General features: G+C 42.8%; 2 protein-coding genes across 5 annotated transcripts in view; one reads left to right on the plus strand and one right to left on the minus strand.

Moving 5' to 3' along the window:
• The window catches only part of LOC138594492 (apoptosis-stimulating of p53 protein 2-like), a 23,920-nt gene extending 12,427 nt beyond the window's left edge, over positions 1 to 11,493 (minus strand). The window contains exons 1-3 of the mRNA XM_069665596.1: positions 11,064 to 11,493; positions 867 to 1,014; positions 641 to 751 (exon numbers count right to left, since the gene is read on the minus strand). Of these exons, the coding sequence (XP_069521697.1) occupies positions 641 to 751; positions 867 to 1,014; positions 11,064 to 11,072 (268 nt within the window). The 5' untranslated portion in view covers positions 11,073 to 11,493. The remainder of the gene's footprint in view (positions 1 to 640; positions 752 to 866; positions 1,015 to 11,063) is intronic.
• On the plus strand, positions 11,210 to 19,110 carry rrp36 (ribosomal RNA processing 36). 4 transcript variants are annotated; one of them, XM_069665598.1, is made up of 8 exons: positions 11,210 to 11,485; positions 14,669 to 15,076; positions 15,876 to 16,008; positions 16,090 to 16,156; positions 16,251 to 16,355; positions 16,800 to 16,874; positions 17,128 to 17,245; positions 17,814 to 19,110. In XM_069665598.1, exons 2-8 carry the CDS (start codon positions 14,704 to 14,706, stop codon positions 17,963 to 17,965), a joined length of 1,023 nt encoding a protein of 340 aa, XP_069521699.1. In that variant the 5' UTR covers positions 11,210 to 11,485; positions 14,669 to 14,703; the 3' UTR covers positions 17,966 to 19,110. The 4 variants fall into 4 exon arrangements, with proteins under 4 accessions (XP_069521699.1, XP_069521701.1, XP_069521698.1 ...); XM_069665600.1 differs by having other exon boundaries at positions 11,426 to 11,528; XM_069665597.1 differs by lacking the exon at positions 11,210 to 11,485 and adding an exon at positions 13,348 to 13,460.
• Positions 19,111 to 19,869: the final 759 nt, after the last annotated feature.

Genomic DNA, 19,869 nt, shown 5'->3' on the forward strand with positions numbered 1-19,869 from the left:
CTGACCAGTGCCCAGTGTGATGAGCTGTGAGCTCGGATCAGTACCAGGATTTTTCTGATGGACACCAACTACCGGCGTTCTGTTTCAGCTGTGGAGCGCCTGTCCGTCTGTCTCCGCTGAGTGACAGTTTCACTGTATCTAGCAAGTCAGACGTGGGCTGAGATCTGTCTCACTACAGCGCTATGAAGCCACAACAAACAGATGTTACTGAGATTTAATGACAATAAACAGGCTGAGAGGATGCTGAGAGAACTACATCAGGAGGCAGGGTTGTAAAGTCTGAGCTCAGGCTTTGTCAGGTCTGTCTGTGAGTCGACAAGAACACGACTTTAAAACGACTGTTTTTTGAATGGAGTTTGGTTTGACCATTTTTGATGCAACATGTAGACATCAGGAGAATCACAAGGCTGACGCTTTGCTGGTAGTTGTGGCTATAATGAACTTTTTTTAGGAGCTGCAGCGTCACGTTTACATGACAGTGTTACTCACTGAACAGAAACAATCCCTCATGAAGCAACAAGAACATGATCACGTTCAGGCTTCCCACCAGCAAACACTCAGTTCATAGACATGCGGCTCCTGGCATGATCTCTCGTTACACGTGTTGAACCCTCTGCAGTGGAAGGCAGGTGTTTCTTACCCTCTCGTCCTGGAGCTCTCTGGTGACGCAGAAGGTAACGAACCTCCCCCCTCTGCTGCCCCCATCGCTGCAACGCCTCGAACATCCGCTCCCCTTCTCCCACGACACGCTCTGATCGGTTAAAAAACAGAAGGTGGACATCACATATGTCATACCCATATTAAATATATGTTTAATGGTCTTAAGCAGTCACAGTTCAGATGTGGAGGTTTCTTTGGAAACTCACCTGAGCCTCTCCACATCTCTGCCAGGTAGCAGTCGGCCTCGCCGGGCTCCTTGCAGAGCTCCACCACATCTCGGCACAGCGTTTCCGGCGTGATGGGAACCTCGCTGAAGTGCTGGTCGTTGTTGCTCAGGTACACGGTGAGGAACATCTACAAACACAGAGCAGAGAGGTCGGGGTTATAATGTTGGAGCATTCCCAACTCCAGGGTCGTAGCTACCGCTGACAAAGCCAAGGTCATGTCCTCGGTATCTTTCTGAGCAACTAGCAGTGACGAGGTGAGTCCCACGTCAGGCGCTCATCAGAGGGTTAGGGTGAGACCCCCAGGTGGAGCTTTGTTCCCTGTTTGAAAATCTCTGTGACCTAAACGAGCCAAAGTGCCTAAAGGGGGACTTCCAGCAGTTTTAATCTGGGCCCTTTTTCTGACTGATAAATGACTGATAGGTACACAAACGCTCGGCATTGCTCCAGTAGACTTCTTCAGCCGGCAGCCGAGAACGAGCTGCACCTGTGGAAAGTGATCCTTGGGAGTTGCTGGTCTGCTGCTGCCTCGATGGTTTAGTTTTGTTTTAACGAGCTTAAATCAGTGTTTTTCTGAATGGAGTCTGGTGTGTGTGCAGAGAGTGATGTAACGTCTGTGTGTGGTTAAAACAATCATCTTCCTCTGTAACAAAAAGGTCTATCTCTGTAGGGATCCTTTCTGTCATGTTGTCACACACTTAGAAGAACAATCTGAGCCTGTCAGTGGAAACAACAAGAACTTTTAGTGGACGACCTTTGACCCATCAAGGATTATGTTGCAGCCATTACAGCCTGTTTCCCTGCTGCAGGATGAACACATCTACTGGAGACATTCAGGTCATTTCAATCCCAAAATATGTTTAATGTCTTTAAATGTAGAAAGAAAAGAGACAATAAATGATCCAAAAACGATGTCAGCATGTCTTTGAACAGATTGCGTTACTGGTTAATATGTGATGTGACGCACACAACCCACAGCCTTCTTCACCTTTATTAGCTTCCTGTGCTATTTAAGACTAAAACAGATATTTGTGGACATCCTGTAACTCCCATGATGCACTGGGCCATCTGTTACTTCAGCAGGGTATCTGCTGTCGGGCTCAGAGCCAGACCGCCTCCCACAGCCCGCCAACCTGCAGGCAGGCAGCGTTCAGAGTCTTCAAGCCTTAATTTATCCTGGTGGAAAGGCTCTTCGGAGGCCCTGAGCTGGTTTCTTTTCTCTCCTCTCCATCCTCACCTCGTTTCACTCTGTCTGACGTGAGAAATGTGCTGCTGCTGTCTTTGACCTTTAAGAGTCAGAGCAGAGGCTGACTGCAGCATCATTTACTCACAGACGCTGTTGTTGGATCTGAGGTTGAAATAAAGATCAAGCACAAGTGAGAAAAGCTCTGTTTAGCATGAAAAGCAAAAGGGGGGACAGGACCACAGAAACATGAAGTCGCACAGCTTCTTTATGCTGGAAAGCCTCCCTGACATGATTATAAACCAAGCCGTGGTGTTTCCCAGGTCAGCGAATTGTCCTTCAAGGTCTCCAGAGATGTCGGAGTGAAGCTCAGTGTTTGTGGATTCAGCTCCTTTTCTGTTCTGTCCTCATTCTGTCTTTGACCGCTTCCAACTGCAAGTGTTCTTTGCTCCACATGAAGGCTCTGTCAACACTGGAGGAAAAGCATGGAGCTACAGGAAGACACAGACGTACCAAACCCTGCAGTTCCTCTGGTGTCCACTTGAGGCTGCCTCCAGCAGTGAGTCAGTCCCCATAGAGCCCCATGTTTAACTTTACAGCAGAAATAAACATGTTTACAGCCTGGTACAAAAAACAGTTTGGGTCTCTATAGCTCATTTCTCTCTTCATGACAACTGTACGGGGAGAATCTTTATACAGCTCACCTGTTTACATTATATTAAGGCTTAAAGTGATGTAGCATGAGGGGCGTGGCCTCTCTGAGTGACAGATGTCTGCTAGGTGTCCCCTCAGCTAACTCAGTCACTGAACGTAACCTCTGGGCCGTGTTTGTGCTGTTGGAGCCTTTTGGAGTTTTCTTCATGTAAAAAATTAGCATCCCGTTTAGCATCCTGATTACCTTTGAGTTATAGGTGCAGCTTGCTAACCAAGCTAATGCTACTTTTAGCTAATAACTTTAGAGTTGGTATCCTGTCGCTCATCTCCATCGTCTTGTCCAAATATGGTCACTTCTATCTCCAAAAAACAAGATGGCGGCTTAAAAATGGTAGCCCAGAAACCAATGACACTCCTTGTGAACGGTCTATAACTTGACTGACGACACACCGCTCCACACAGAGCTGAGCGCCTAGCACGCCTAAAAAAAGACTCATCCAACATTCAGGTTTTGAGTTGGATCTTTTAAGTCTTGTTAACTAGCTGGGCGACATGGCCAAAATCCTATGTCACGATATAGGATTTTTCATATCTCGATAACGATATATAAATATCACGATATAGATTGTTTTCTGCTGATTTAACGAATAACTGGTCTCTATGAAACAACCACGCGGTAAAGCCTATTTTTGTGTGAATTAAATACCGAGTTTCCTGTTTTCACTTGTCACGAGTTTCACGAGTCCTTTTCTGCACGTTAATGTCGATGTTACAGCGCCTCCCTGTGGTTCGCTCCAGGTTCACTCTCACGTGCACGGATAAGAACGTAAAGCGTTGTCCAAATGACGTAAAAACTGCCGTAAAGCAGCTCAGCGGCTGGTTTTGTGACATCACGTTAGAGTCGATATAGAAAAACGCATGCGTAGACATTTTCATATTGTTTTTTTAACGATACGTCATATTGCCCAGCCCGACTCTGCTCTGATGTTTGCACAAACAGTCTTTAGGCAGTGACAGCTGACGCAGGAGGATTGTTGTATGAGAATAAAAAGCTCTTGGAGGTCAGCAGATAAAGTGAGAGCCTCGCTGGGACACATTGGAAACTGTCTCCATCAAAGAGCTTACAGAGAGCAGGTCACACATCAGGAGGATTGTGGGTAAATGTTTTCTCTCTAAGTCCTTATTACTCTGGGAGAGGTTTTTTAAGGTAATGTTCATTTAGTCATTTCTGCCCTGGTTTGATTCAAACTGAAAGGTTAGCAGACGACCCCGCTGGACATCCATTAGCTGGTCTGCAGAGGTGGCTCATGGGGTATTTCTCATGTCAGCTTCAGCAACTTTCTTATCAACAGAACATCAAAGTGTTAAAGGAATTGTTTAGTCTCTCCTGAACTGCAAATAATTGAAAAACTCGGTGACAGAGATGAATGAGTCTCCGTTAGAGGCCCGCTGTCCTACATACGACTCCGAGCGAAAACTGGGGCTGCTGTCGTCCTTCAGGTCCCTGCGCATGAAGTGGGTCACTGCCGTCAGTCACCGCACCGAGGTCGACCAGGAAACGCAGCAGCCAATCAGAGCGTGGAGAGGAGAGGCTGCCTGTCCCTCGGGACCACAGCAGGGAGGGGGAGTGAGACCTCCTGTTGGCAGTGTAGTTGGTTAAAGAAGCTCAGTAAGGGATCTCTGGTTAAATGAAAGTGTTTATAGCGGGCCTAAAGGACACAAAGAGACACAGGTCACACACCTGCTGACCTCACGCCTTATTCTAAGATGTTTCCAGAGTGTGTTGAGACAAAGTCAAAGTTCACAACTAAAATGTAAACGTATCTGAAAGACATCAGATTATTCAGTACATTTTATTTTTCTTAATTCAGATGTAAAAGTGACATTGGTGACTGTTTTTATGATTTTACTTAGAGTCTGGACATTAATAAGATGCTAATATGGACATTGGACTGTGTAACTGAACTACTAAAGTACAGCAGTTACTTTTCTTCTTCTGCTGTTTTTGGCTTTAGCTTCTTTAGCGTCTCCTTCTGACCTGGAGGAGCCAACCATGACTAACAGAAGCACACAAGACAAAGATCCTGTTCAGGTTTTGTGATCTAAACATAGACTGTATAAGACGTGAACGTAGCAGCCTTACTAACATCTGGAAGTCTCAGGTTCAGCATCTTGGCCGTCACCATCTTGGCTTTTAGAGCCAGAAGTGACCATATTTGGACGAGTGGGTGAAGCTGGTGAGAGGTTACAGCTAATGCTGAATGACTGGTACCTCGATGACAATCTGGACGAGCAAAAAAAGCTTGAGACAGAATTTAGTTATACAAATATAAACGGCCAAATCCTCAGAGTGTCTTTTAGTACAACCAAACTCAGAAGACATTTTACAGGTCGCCTTGGTGGCAACCTGTCAATCACAGGTAGCCCCGCCCTAACCCCTCCCCGCTCTCTGGTCTGTGTGACTCTCAATAGGAGCATCAGTGACTAAATGAACATCATGCTGTGTTGAAGAAGACTTGAAACTAGAGACTGAGACCATAAACTCATTAGGAACATGTTTACTGAGGGAATACATCAGGAGAGGAGGAGGAGCATGTTCTCATAGACTTCTATAGGATCACACTTCTCTTAAAACCAGTGCCTGTCTTCTGTCAGTCAGTCAGTTAGCGAGTCGGTCAACAGGCCGACCGAGGCCTCGTTAAACTCCTGTGGCTGCAGCTCTTAATCCAGCCAGGAATTAGCACAGCATCACGCTGCTTAATACCAACAGACCCACAACCCCCCACCGCTGTGAGGGAGGAAATTAATGAACCGTCGACGTCAACAACTTCTTCAAAACAATGAGGAGTCATCAACATGAAACTGAGTCCTCATCCTGCCACTGACCAGTCAACTTCTGAGACGTCACGACTGCAACAGGTGTTAAAACAGACGGTAAAAAAGTTCCACTTTAACCGCAAAGAATTAAAGTTTACAGCACACTCTGCGACGTGATGCCTCTTTGACAGGGGCCCGTTTAATTAGCATCTGGAGTTTTTTTTACTGTTTTATAGTCTTTGAAATATAGATGACTCACAGGTACAAAAAGTGTGTGAGTGTCTCCAGTAGATGTGTTCATGATTGATGATTGTTTAAACCACACACGGACGTTACATCGCTCTCTGCAAACACACCAGACTCCATTCATAAAAACCTTGATTTAAGCTCACAGAACACAGGAGCTGCTGCTCTGCTGCTGCCTCGATCTGTTCGATTTTGTGCAATTGTGTGATTTGTGTGGTTTGAAAGGGTTAATTCAGATCAAACAAAGAATTTGTGTAACAAACAATAACACAAAAAACGAAACAATCAAGGCAGCAGTAGACCAGCAGCTCCTGTGAAGTAAAATCACTGTTTCTGTCAATGGAGTCTGGTGTCTTAGAGGAGATAAGCAGCTGTTTCTGGTTATGTTTTAACAATAATTTAAAACACATCAAACTGTGTTGGACCGGAGCTAATTCACTGAAAATATAAATGCTGCTGATTAATCGATGTTTCCTTTCAGTCCTGTTTTGTGTCCGCTCAGGGGAACATGGTGGCAGCTGGCACGCTGCACGTCACATCCACAATGTTTTGCAGGCAGCGTGGACCGGAGCCATATGGTCGCCAGCCTCACGTGATGCACCAATATTTGATTAACGAGACACACACACACACACACACACACACACACACACACACACACACACACACACACACACACACACACACACACACACACACACACACACACACACACACACACACACACACACACACACACACACACACAGCCCTGCCTGCTGCTCAGGATACTACGACAGACAACAACAAAAACACGGGACGCTTCCACTGAACTGTTGTTGACACTGAGCTCTGAAACCAGGACTGTTCTCTGATTGGCTGCCTGCTGCGGGTTATTTAGATACCTCACACACACACAGTATTTCCTGGTTACTGATCAGCCCGTTACTTTATCTCACAGTCTGGTTTTTCACTGTGGACAAACTTTTTAAGAGGTCATTGATAAAAACAATGAACCAACAGTCAGTGAGACAGTGTAACATGTAAAGGTTAATAAAGCTTAAATGAGCTATTTCTTATCTCGTAACACATAAGCACCAGCTTTTTAAGTTTATCCAGACATCGGCTGTCTCCTGACATCGATATCTCCTCTGGGAGTGAAGGCGAACATTTCAGGCATTCCGGTTTAGCCAGCGTTAAGCGATAAACGATCTCCAGCGCAGACGTCCTTCTCCGTGCGCTGCATTGTTTACAGTCCAGTCAGCAGCTCGAGCAGCGACCGTGTGTTCAGGTCAAAGGTACATTCTCCCTCCAGATGTGTCTGCTAAATAAACGCTGTCATCTCTCGTCCCATCCCCCGGAGGAGCACCCGTTCATCTGTCTGTGCTGAGTCTCAGTCTCACTGTAAACAGGAAGTTACACAGAGGCTGCACTCTGGCTTACTGCAGCGGGATGAAGCCCAAACAGAAACAGATTTTCTTGTGATCGACTTTAATTAACGGCTCTTCAGTTTGCTGAAAGAACAACATCATGATGCAGATTAGGAACAACATGAAGCTTTGTCAGGTCTGTCCTCAAGAGGAGAAGGACACTACTTTAACATGAGACGGAGGGCGGAGCCATCGTTTATGATGCATTCAGGGAAGTCGGGAAATCTAAACATTGATCAGCTTTCGTGACACAGCGTCAGACAGATTTGTCTTAAGTTACGATTGATTGTTAGCTGTTAGCTGTTAGCATGCAGAGTCGGTCTATAGAGATAAATCGTCGTTGGATGACCCTGATGGGAGCTGTGATGTCTTTACGCTGGATTACGTTCTGCCTGCTTCTGCTCTCCACACAGACTGTTCTTCCTGCATATGCCGCAGCCTGCTGATACGTGATTGGTCGATACTACATGGACTACAAGTGTACTACAAACCAGAACACTTCCTGTATTAAAAACTGGCCCTTTGTGTACAGTTTCTTTTGGTAAACTGTAAACAGAGGGTAACCCAGACAGAAAGTGTTTAGTTCATAACTTTCTGAATTTAAATGTAATTTTTATGTAACTGCCAGAAACATTGGCTTCCATTTTAAACCCTTGTATCAGATCATACTTGCTACCAGCCAATACCCAAAGTCCAAGTACTGAAACTGTGATCAAAGAAGTCAGACGTCATCCCTCGTAGTGAGCATCATAGCGAGTTATTGCTGCTGGATCTGAGAACGTTCCCATTTACAGACGTCAAACGCTGGAACAGGGCGTCTGATTGTAAACCAACACGAAGGTTACAACTTCCCCGCTTTAGTTCCTCATCGTCTGAGGAATACTAAAATAATACTGTTCCCATATGACCTTGAACAGCCTCTGTGTGTGTGTGTGTGTGTGTGTGTGTGTGTGTGTGTCCGTGTGCGTGTGTGTGTGTGTGTGTGTGTGTGTGCACTGCCTGCAGCATGATGAGGAGGCAGAGTAGTGATCAGGGTTTTAAAGGAAGCATGTGTGAAGCATTGAGGGATCATTTGAAGGCTTGATGAGGACGCACACACTGACAGATCTGCTGCAGACTCACCTTCACTTTGTTTTTATGTTGTCACACTGAACATCAGTGACGGTGTGGATGTTACACACTGCTGTCTGAATAACAATAAGACCTGTGAACAGGGATGCTGTTCAGAGAAGTTCGGCTCTCTGTTTCCTCAAACAGACTTCCTCCTCCTCATCATGTTCCTCTCTCACTTATTTCACACGTGAGTGAAAAACACACTAAACATTCAGGCAGCGAACAGGAAACAACATGTTTAAGATTGAAAGAGATTCTGGTGTTTTTAAACCTTAAACATTTTTTATAAAGTTTGGGGTCTAAATGACTGATTTGTACATGTTTAACTGTGTCTCCAGTAGATGTGTTCATCCTGCAGCAGTGAAACAGGCTGTAATGGCTGCAACATAATCCTTGATGGGTCAAAGGTCGTCCACTAAAAGTTCTTGTTGTTCCCACTGACAGGCTCAGATTGTTATTCTAAGTGTGTGACAACATGACAGAAAGGATCCCTACAGAGATAGACCTTTTTGTTACAGAGGAAGATGATTGTTTTAACCACACACAGACGTTACATCGCTCTCTGCACACACACCAGACTCCATTGAAAGAAACGTCGTTTAAAGGAGCTGCTGGTCTGCCTCTGCCTCGGGCCGATTGGTTAGTTTGTAGATACAAAGACCTCATTCTAATTGTGTGGTTAGAACAAAATTTAATTTAATTTTAGCTGAGCGTTGTTCACCATAACATCTGTCTCCGCTGAGTGGCAGTTTCACTGTATCTAGCAAGTCACACGTGGGCTGAGATCTGTCTCACTACAGCGCTATGAAGCCACAACAAACAGATGTTACTGAGATTTAATGACAATAAACAGGCTGAAAGGATGCTGAGAGAACTACAGCAGGACGCAGGTTTGTTAGAAGGTTGACTTGATGTTTTGACAGGTCTGTCTGCAAGACGACAAGAACACTACTTCTAAATTACTTGTTTTTTGAATGGAGTTTGGTTTGACCATTTTTGATGGGGCATCAAGACGTCAGGAAAATCTCTAAGATGCTACACTAATGGAAGCATACTCATAATATTATAATCTATTTCTCATTGTATCTCTTCCAGTAGTTCCCTCAGATCTTTGACACTTGAAATCCAGCTATATTTTGCCTTCGTTTGAGACTCTCAGCAGGTCAGAGACAGACGCCTGACATGTGACACAGACTCAACGCAGGGCCAGGATGTCGCTCTGATCCACCATGACCAAAGTCCAAAATGTCAAAGTGTTCAGAGGGAGTAAAAGTGAAGATTTATCAGCGCTGCAGAGTGGATGTAAAGGTCAAAACTCTCTCTTCCCTTTTAACCAGCAGAGCACCTCCATTCTAAAAGAAGACAATGGTACAATGGAGTTCTATAATTAGTGGTGATATATACAGAGCTGATCTCAGAGCGTCTGCTGCTGACATACTGCTGTGGTTCACTCACTGTGCTGTTTCCTCTCTCGGGTCTTTATCTTGTATCATCTTCGTACTGATAAGATCATTAGAATCGTTTCTTTGGCTAGTTTGCTGAAAACAATAAAAAGTTGAAGAGGAGTGCTGATATTTTAACACTTGGGCCCTATTTTTATTTTTTCATTTATTTATTTTTTACATATTTTGGGGTCTAAACGACTCACAGGTACATAATGTTTCTGAAATGTCTCCAGTAGATGTGTTCAGCCTGCAGCAGTGAAACAGGCTGTAATGGCTGCAACATAATCCTTGATGGGTCAAAGGTCGTCCACTAAAAGTTCTTGTTGTTTCCACTGACAGGCTCAGATTGTTCTTCTAAGTGTGTGACAACATGACAGAAAGGATCCCTACAGAGATAGACCTTTTTGTTACAGAGGAAGATGATTGTTTTAACCACACACAGACGTTACATCGCTCTCTGCACACACACCAGACTCCATTCAGAAAAACACTGATTTAAGCTCATAGAACATGAAAGTTGCTGGTCTACTTCTGCATCAATTAGCTGAAGTTTTAATTTTATTATGTGTAACATAAATATTGTGTTGGATCCAAATTAACCGTCAAAAATAACAAAGTCACACAATAACAAACAAACTAACTTATCGAGGCAGAGGTAGAGCCGAGACTCCTGTGTTCTGTGAGGTAAAATCACTGTTTTATTCAATGGAGTCTGGTGGCTTTGAAGAGAGTGATGTAACTGCTAAATCCACCAGACTCCACTGACAAAAACAGTCATTTTACCTCGCTATATATGGGAGTTGCTGATCTGCAGGTGCCTGAATCAGTTTGTTTGTTTGTATTGTTGTTTTCTTTTCTTTTTTTACAGTGCCTTATAGAGAAATAATAATTGACCAGTAATAACACCTTAAAGCTGGACAAACTTTGAATATTCAGTCTAATGTTCCTGGAGTAGTACATTTTTAAATATGCTAATTGCAGGGTGTAAATTCTTCCTTGGTTGCTAGGACTCACAGTTCCTTTGAGTCAGATTAAGCTGTTTGAATCGTGATTAGAAGAGCAGCCTCGAGTCTACAGACTCTAAATCCATTAACATTTCATCTTCCTTTTAATCATGTAAAGTTAAATGTTTTAAAAAGGTAGAATAAAGAGTCTGTTCTTCTAGCGCAGTGTGACTAACGTTAGACAGGAGGGAGCCTGTTTCTATGGAGATAGTTTCACACTAAAACCACGTGAATGGAAAATCAAACCAGACTCTCTCTCTCTCTCTGTATGTGTGTGTGTGTGTGTGTGTGTGTGTTTTTACACTCACCGGCATCATGTTGGCAGTTTTCCGCTCTGTCGCATCCAGACTGCAGCTGAAAGCATCAGACCCTCCTCGTGCCCCGCTGCCGGCCCGCCTCCTGCTCCCTCCGCTGCAGCTTCATCTCATTTACCCCGATTATTTCTCCCTCTGCTCCTCCTCGACCTGTTGCGGTGGACCTGCAGGCCCGTGAGAGTGTGTGTCTGCGGTGCGAGTCCTCTGGAGAGAAGAAAAAAGCAGGCTGATGAGAGAGGAGGAGTGTATGAGGCAGACAGCAGCAGGAAACACCTGAAACAGGAGGAGTCTGGAGGAACGGAGCGGAAACAAAGAGGCGGCGGCAGGAGGTGGAGGAGCGATAATCCTGCTCAACATCCCAGATCCGTCTGTCTGACGGGGTGTTTGGATCACAACCATTCAATCAAGTCAGCCCGGTGAGCACCCCGAGCTCCGCCGGCGTTGATAACACCACTTCCGGTACAAATTTCAGAATAAAAGCATTATTTAAAGGACTAGCGTTAGGCCTACCTGGTTTTCAAACACATTAAGTAAAATAAAAACATAAATAATAAGTACATTACAAGTTCATTTATTTTGGTTGTTTGGTTTCTGTTGTTGTGTAGCTTTCGGAGTATCCTTTGTATCTGTGTTTGTATCTTTGTATTCATACAGCACCTTCAAAGATTTACTTTACAGTTATCATTACTCTGCTGTTCTTACTAATGTTACACATTTGTATTGAGGAATTTAAAGTACTTTCCACAATGGCTAACCTCCAAATGATGCTTATTGAATTGTTTAACAATAATGTTACAATTATTGACAACTTTACAAAACATCATTTATTCTGCAGCTGGTAAAACTTGGTCTTATTATAACAAAACAATATAGTTAAATATAATTATGCATGATAATAAATGTATTTATAGTGCATTTTGTTTTGTTTAATCAGAGATAAGCTGCAGTTTAAAGCAGGGCTCTCCACCCCTGCTCCTGGAGAGCTACCTCCCTGCATGCTTTAGGTTTCTCCGATTCGAATGTTTGGCTGATTATCAATCCCCTGAGACGCTTCAGTTGGTTGATGACGAGCAGATCATTCAAATCAAGTGGTGGGGAGAGTATTTTTATATTGAGTGATTAAATAGTTTCTCATTTTATTTTGAAGTGGACTTTTTCTAAATTCCGGATTTAATTTGTCAGCCTTGACGCAGTTCCTCTCACCGGGATCCCCTGGCAACGGGAATAAACTCCTCCTCCCTTCTGCTCTCGGAATGACAAATTATTCTACAAATTCGCCATATTTTTTTTCGCCTGCTCATCCTGATTAATACAGAACAATCTGAACAGCCATATTGGTCTGAACAGTCTTTGAGTCACTGATGAACTAAAGCTACTGAAGAGCAGTTAACAAAATAAAATGCTCTGTTTGTTCCCGCAGCAGTTGGTGTTAGCTGGCGTTCTGTCGCCTGTAGCGCCCTCTGCCGGTGACTTCTGGAGCAGCTCAATAAAAAATACAGATTATCGAAAATAAATAATACATTCATATCAATCTTTTTTATATACTCCTTACCAGTGGTGGATTATTACAACGTACATCTACTTGAGCAAAAATGTGTACTACTATATACTTCTACTCCACTAGCTACATTAACAAAGTGAGTGTTATTCTTATTAAACAATTGTTTTAGTTTATTCTTTATTATAATTATATAAAATAATTATTTAAAATAAGCCCCACCTTTATCAACTGCACCTTTACAATGATGAGAATGCATCAATAAAAAGGCTATAATTGATGATATAAAACATACTTATCTGACACATATCACTCCGTTTAGGAGTCTGCTTTTGTTTGATTAAAAAAAGAAAAATATGAAAAAAAACAAAACGCATAATTACATTAATGCAAAACAAAAATGACTCAAATAAAACACAAACACGTTTGATAAAGTTATAATAGATTTATTAAGAAAAAGGCTTGCAGAAACAAGATAAAGCAAGTTTAACATTCAAACTAATAATTCATGAACCGGACCGGACCACCAGGGGGCTGCATTGCGCATGACAGTCTGTAAAGCTAAACTAACTTCTCTGCTAAAACCGGAAGTTAATATGTCTGCCTGCAAAATAACAGTGTACAAAAATACACATTAGGGCAGAAATATTGGTCATAACAGCGCAAACTTTTTTTTAAAACTCAAGCAACGCTTTCAAGAAATACATGGCAAAATGGTGCCACATTTGTTCAGTAATCTTAGACGAAACAATCGACATTTCCGTGAAACGTTTACTTTGAAACCGGAAATACGTTCATTCTCACTGACCGTAGTGATACTCGCAGCTAACATGGACACACGTGGATAATGCAGCTCAGAAACAATACGACTTTAACAGCAACTTTCTAACCAGGTAATAAACTCTTATATTATCTCACCCGCAGGAGTTATTCCGCAGTGAAGCTTCGTGTTCCGGCTGGGTCGAGGACATTTTAGCTAGCTGTAGATGACCGTGTTTCCGTGGTGCTTTCTGGACACTCGCTACTGACGAGAACCCCACGCCAAACTCCATAGTAAATATGTCGGTTTAAATTGTCACCCTTTTTAGTAAAAGGATATTGTTAAGAAATCAAGTAATAGTAGCTTTATCATCTCTCGACCATAATTGTTTATTCGGGATTAAGATGAATGACAGGGACAGACATTATTCCATAATATTTTACACAAGTTGACAAGCAAACAAACCAACACGAAATTACGTAAAATATTGTGGGTCATGACTTGACGTAGCCGGATCAAAGTGTAGCTCTTAAAGATATTCTGACGACATTAACATTCAAACGCTTCTGATTTATGAGCTTCGAATTCTCAAAATGTCTCTTATTGAGTGGAGTTCAGTTTGCAGTGGATTGCTCTACGAGAGCAGTTACAGAGATTAGCTTGTTCATTTACCAGCATTAATATGTACACAATAGAAGGTCCCTTGCCTCCTTTAACTAAAATCGTGAATTTAGAGTTCGTAGATAGTTGAATAAGCACAAATCATTAGCACTACTAGCTAGTTAGCCGAAGATCTAGCTGAGAGCCCCGCGTTCGAGTGAAGTAGTCATTTCAGAAATTTGGTTCTAATAAAGTTACTTATCGGGTGTAAGATAAGGTTACGAAACCATTAGTGGACAGGTGAACTTCTCTGCAAGTGTTCAGGTGAATTCACGTGGATGTCAGGCACATTACAGTTACAAAAGCTCAACTTACAGCCATGAAGCGCAGGTGAATTTGATCTTAATCAATACAGCTCATGTAGCATCCGTGTCGCTCGACCTCACTCGCTTATCAACTGCAGTTCTGCTCTGTTGCATTCTGCTCACTGCTGCCCCTAATGGCCGGAAGTGTTATTGCAACCGTTTATGCGTTTTTCCTGAAAAGTAACTTAAAATGTCAGTTAAATGAAGTGGAGTTAAAAGTACTCTATTGTTTTCTGAGATGTGATGAAATAGAGGTAATAAGTAGCATAACATGTAACTTGCAAGTACAAATAATCACTATTTTAACTTAAGTTGAGTAAATGACCTTTCGTTCACAGCCATCTTACTTATTCTCACTTCCTCCTTTATTTTGCAGCCACCTTCACATCATCTAGAAGCACAAACAAAGACATGAAGGGGAAAGAGAAGCAGCGACAGGAGCTGGCAGCCTCAAAGAAGACAAACATGGCGGCGAGCAGCAGTGATGATGAAGACTCTGACGTGGAGAGGAACTTCGCACTGCTCACTGAGAGAGGAAGAGGAGGAGGGGCTGAAGAGGAAGAGCGGTACCAAGAGGAAGGATTCAGTGATGAGGATGGAGAAGGATCAGATGATGGTGAGGAAGGAGAGGAGGGATCAGATGATGGTGAGGAAGGAGAGGAGGGATCAGATGATGGTGAGGAAGAGTCTGGTGGTGATGAGGAGAAGGCGGGAGATGATGATGAAGAGCCAGAGCATGCTGGTGGAAGCAGTGAGATCAAGACAAGAGAAGACATAAAGAACGGTGAGTTTGCTTGAAAAAGCTGTTTAAAGGTTTATTCTGTTCTTTTTAAATCTTTTTCTTTATTTTGGGGTCTAAATGACTCACAGGTAGAAAAGGTTTTGGAATGTCTCCAGTAGATGTGTTCAGCCTGCAGCAGTGAAACAGGCTGTCGTGGCCACAAACAGACGTTACATCGCTCTCTTCAAACACACCAGACTCCATTGATAGAAACGGTCATTTTACAGCACAGAACACAGGAGCTGCTGCTCTACTGCTGCTTTGTCTTTTGTGTCATGTGTGAAATAAAATTGTTAATTTGGATCCAATATCATACGCGTCTGCCACACACTAACACAAAGTAACTAACAAATCAAGGCAGCTGTGAACCAGTGAATCCTGTGTTGTGCAATGTTAAATCAGTGTTTTTCTGAATGGAGTCTGGTGTGTGTGCAGAGAGCGATGTAACGTCTGTGTGTGGTTAAAACAATCATCTTCCTCTGTAACAAAAAGGTCTATCTCTGTAGGGATCCTTTCTGTCATGTTGTCACACACTTAGAATAACAATCTGAGCCTGTCAGTGGAAACAACAAGAACTTTTAGTGGACGACCTTTGACCCATCAAGGATTATGTTGCAGCCATTACAGCCTGTTTCACTGCTGCAGGATGAACACATCTACTGGAGCTGTTCATATTTCTTTTAACCCATTACTCATTAAGACCCCAAAATATGTTAAAAAAAATGTATTAAAAAGAAATCTCCATTAAATGACTTCCAGTGACAGTGACTGAGTTTCTCTCTCTGCTCTCTAACTCTTCCAGAACTTTCCAACATGTCCTTCGAGGACATCATGAAGCTGCAGAACAAAGTGGGAACTAAAGTTTACAACGAGGTGGCGTACGGCAGCAACAAGCGTGTAGAGAACAGCAAGAAGAAACGGCTGAACAAGAACAGGTGAACAGTCTCAGCCTTCACGACACACAGCTGCTCTTCTTCCTATCGTTGTCTGTTTTTAACGTGTGTTTGCGTTTCCAGGCCGATGGAGATTTCAGCCAAGAAACCAGCTCCGTTCCTCCGTCAGGTCGTCCCCGTCAGGAAGCCTGTGAGTGAAGAGAACATGTAGATAAAGCAGAGTCTGTGCTTTTCTCTCCTGCCTGAGGAAATGCTTGAAATGTCTCTCTTTCTTTTGAATTCAGACGCTGAGAGATCCTCGATTTGACGACCTGTCAGGAGAATACAAACCTGAGATCTTTGAGAAGACGTATAAATTCATTAATGACATCAAACACAGAGAGAAGGAGGTGAGTAACCACCTGGTCACACTGATCGTCCCTTCACACCATAGGCACCATAGAAGAAGTAGACATAGCCACCATGATATCACCAGTTGGTTTGTTTACTGGCGTTATGAAGCCCCTAGTTTGGCTTTAGGCTTTTCTTCCATCTTGGATTTATGTAACCAGAAGTGACCATATTTGGACGCGAGCGAGGGTTTAGCAAATCATTAGAAAAATGTTTACTGAGGGAGTAAATCAAGAGAGGAGGAGGACCATTTTCTCACAGACTTTCACACTTCTTCATGCCCCCTGCTGGCCACTTGAAATACTGCAGGTTCACGGCACTTCGGCGTTGCCTTCAGTTTTGAAACGGGCGAGCCTACGAGCGCTTCTTACAGCTTAGAGTTAAAGAAATAATAAAAGGACATCCGTGTGGAAGCTGTGTTCATTCATCGTGTTTGTCTGCAGATGATCCAGAAGAAGCTGAAGAAGACGAAGAACAACCAGAGGAAGGAGAAGCTGCAGTTCCTCCTGAAGAGGATGGTGAGTCTGACACACCTCTTCAATCTGTTAGGTGTGTTCTGGTTGGACGTCCACCTGCAGGCTGTCAGGTGTTCAGTTATTAAAGTGTGTTTATTATTATTTTGTATTTGCTACTTTATGTTTAAAAGAAAACACATTTTTAGACGGGCTAGAGTGAAACAGATGCATCAAGCTGAGGCGGGTTCCTTTCACAATAAAAGCCCTGCAGAGACTGTGCACTGTGTTTAAATGTGTGAACTGTGACTGTCTGCAGGAGAACCAGGAGCGAGCGAGGAGGAGCCGCGAGGAGCAGAGGGAGAGAGAGCTGCAGTTCAAGAGGCTGCAGAGAGAGCGAGCCAATCAGGGAGCTCGACCGTTCTTCTTTAAGAACTGTGAGAAAATGTTGTTGTCTGTTTACACGTCCGGTGCTGCGGTCTGCTGGTTCTCTGCCGGTTAAACGATGTGTATCCGTTTTAATAACAAACCTTTAAAGTTCATGGATTTGTAAAAAAAAAAAGATTATTTTAATTTCTGAATCATTTTAAAATTGTTAAAAACAAAAACATTCTCTGGTTTCAGATTTAAAGACATGGAAAACATTTCTTGTTACTTCTGTCATTTAATAATTTAAGATATTGATAAAAGCACCAAAAAATAATAAATAATAAAATGCTTAAAGATGTAAAAACACTATTAAATTGAAAAGGAAATTTCAAAATAAAAGACTAAAAGCTCAAATATAAAGGACAGAAACAACAATAAAAGTCAAAAACATTCTTGTAAAGTGAGTCCAGATTATCTTTATCACACGATTATCACTTTTCTTCTAAGTTCAAATTAAATCGTCTTTACAAACATTGGAAATAGAAATACAGACGTTTTATTTAAGCGGATAACAAAGTAAGAAGTGTCACATTCTGAGACTTTAATCGTACATTTTTCTTTGTCGTTTTTTTCCAGCCGAGAAGAAGAAGCTGCAGCTGGCGGAGAAATACCAGGAGCTGAAGAAGAGCGGAAAACTGGAGAACTTCCTGAGCAAGAAGAGGAAGAGGAACGCCGGGAAGGACCGCAGGAAGCTTCCCAAACAGCTGCAGAGCCAGAAGGCGGCGTGAAGACGTGCAGTGACCCGTCTGAGCCTGCTGGTGGCGCTGGTCTCTGAAGGAAGGACTTCATTCTTACGTTTCTGTCACTGTTAATCATCTTCTGTTTGAACACATCTGTGGTGCATTCAGGTACTCTGGGACATCCCAGCATTCAAGTGTTTAAAAAGCCTCCTTTGGACTTAAAGGGACAGTTCATGTTTGACACGAGAATCTCATTGATTGTTTTCTTTGAGCGACATCTTCATTCGCCAGTGATGTTCCCTCAGTGTCATGGAGACGGAGCAGTCAGCGAACACACCGTCAGAGAGAGACATGGATTTCTCTCTGCAGTTTGTTTTCACAGAAATGAACTGAAACTGGAAGAAGAGAAATCAGAAGTGTGAACTGATCCTTCCCCAACACATCCATTCTGCTCTGTTTGTGTTTTGAGCGCGTAGAAGTTACAACACATCGTCTGCTCGGTGTTTTTTAATTGGACTCCTGAAACAAAGTATTTCCACACACCGTTTTGCAGGACTTCCACACAAACTCTGATGGTTTAAACATCTGCAGGACGTCTGGTCTCGGTTGCAGCCGTGCAGCAGTTCAGAGTCTCTTCATAAATGGATGATGACAAACAGAGAATCATCTGTGTGCCGATCATTTGGTGCATGTCGTCGCACACTCTCTCCTCCCGTTTCCTGTCTATCTTCAGCTGTCCAATCAATTAAAGGCAAAAAGCCAAAAAAAATAATCTTAAAAAAACATTGGAATGTCTTTCACTGCTATGTTGACCCTTTATGGCAGAAGCCTGATGGAAAGACTAGTTACATTAGTTTTATATTGGTTATATTTATAAATATTAGTTATATTAGCTTTGTTTTATTTTGCTAATCAAAAATAAAACTTTCACTATCAGTGCAGAACTTTTAGATTTAGTTATTAAACTAAAATCTTCCTGGACTGTCTACGTGTTGTTATGCCGAGCAGGAACGTCTCTTGGTGTGTCCCGCTCTCAGGTCTAAACTAACCGTGAACACAGAGAAAACTAGACTATAGAGACTCATCCTAATCTGTGACCATCAGTTTGTTCATGTCTGAGACACTCAGCATTAACCCGTCTGCCATGTTTTCAGATTAATTGGAGCCAAATCTACCCATAATGCATTGCATGTTCGTTGTATTAAAATAGATTTCTGCAGCTGATGGACTTTGTGAAGTTTGTTAGATTCAAACTGTGTCCAGTGAGGCGTAGGGACAGACTGCAGTGTGACTACATGACCAGCAGGGGGCGCTAAAGGGCAGCGCACAAACCGCAACACACTTTACAGAGACGAGCTGCTGGATGAAACGCTGCAGCTGTAAATACGTGATTTATGTTGGCTCCACTTGTCTTTAACGTTTCTCCTCGTGTGTAAAAAAGTTACGTGTTCATGTAACATGAAGAGGAAACTGTTCAAACTGGTCTTTTGTGTCTTCTAATCTGATCACAGCTGCTGCTAATTACTGTGAACGAGGGAACAGTGAAAATCACGGTGTGTTACCTGGAGCTCCTTTACAACCCGTGCAGCAAACTACACCCACTGTCCCCTAACCCTCCGTTAAATAAGGAAACCTCAGGAGCAGCAACAGTGGAATGAAAACTTTATTTGTACAGCATTTTTAACACAACAGTTAAAAGTCTACAAGCAGGAGCTTCTCTGAGAGGCTCTACAAACAGATCACCTCACTTTAGCTGCATAGAGAGACTTGGGTCTGTAAATGACCCTTAAAAGTGTCAATCAAATATTTATCTATAATCGTCAATTCTCACTATGTAAGATTTAATCTGTTCTAGTTTTGCTGTGTTATTTGAAAAAATGCTGGGGCTTTTATTTTGAAGGCGGGGTTTTCACTTACCTGCCGCCAAACCGGAAATAAACCACCGTCAGGAA

This window comes from Semicossyphus pulcher, unplaced genomic scaffold, assembly GCF_022749685.1.
Source record: "Semicossyphus pulcher isolate SPU_LCO1_2020_fin unplaced genomic scaffold, fSemPul1.0.p SCAF_17, whole genome shotgun sequence".
NCBI classification, from domain to species: domain Eukaryota; kingdom Metazoa; phylum Chordata; class Actinopteri; order Labriformes; family Labridae; genus Semicossyphus; species Semicossyphus pulcher.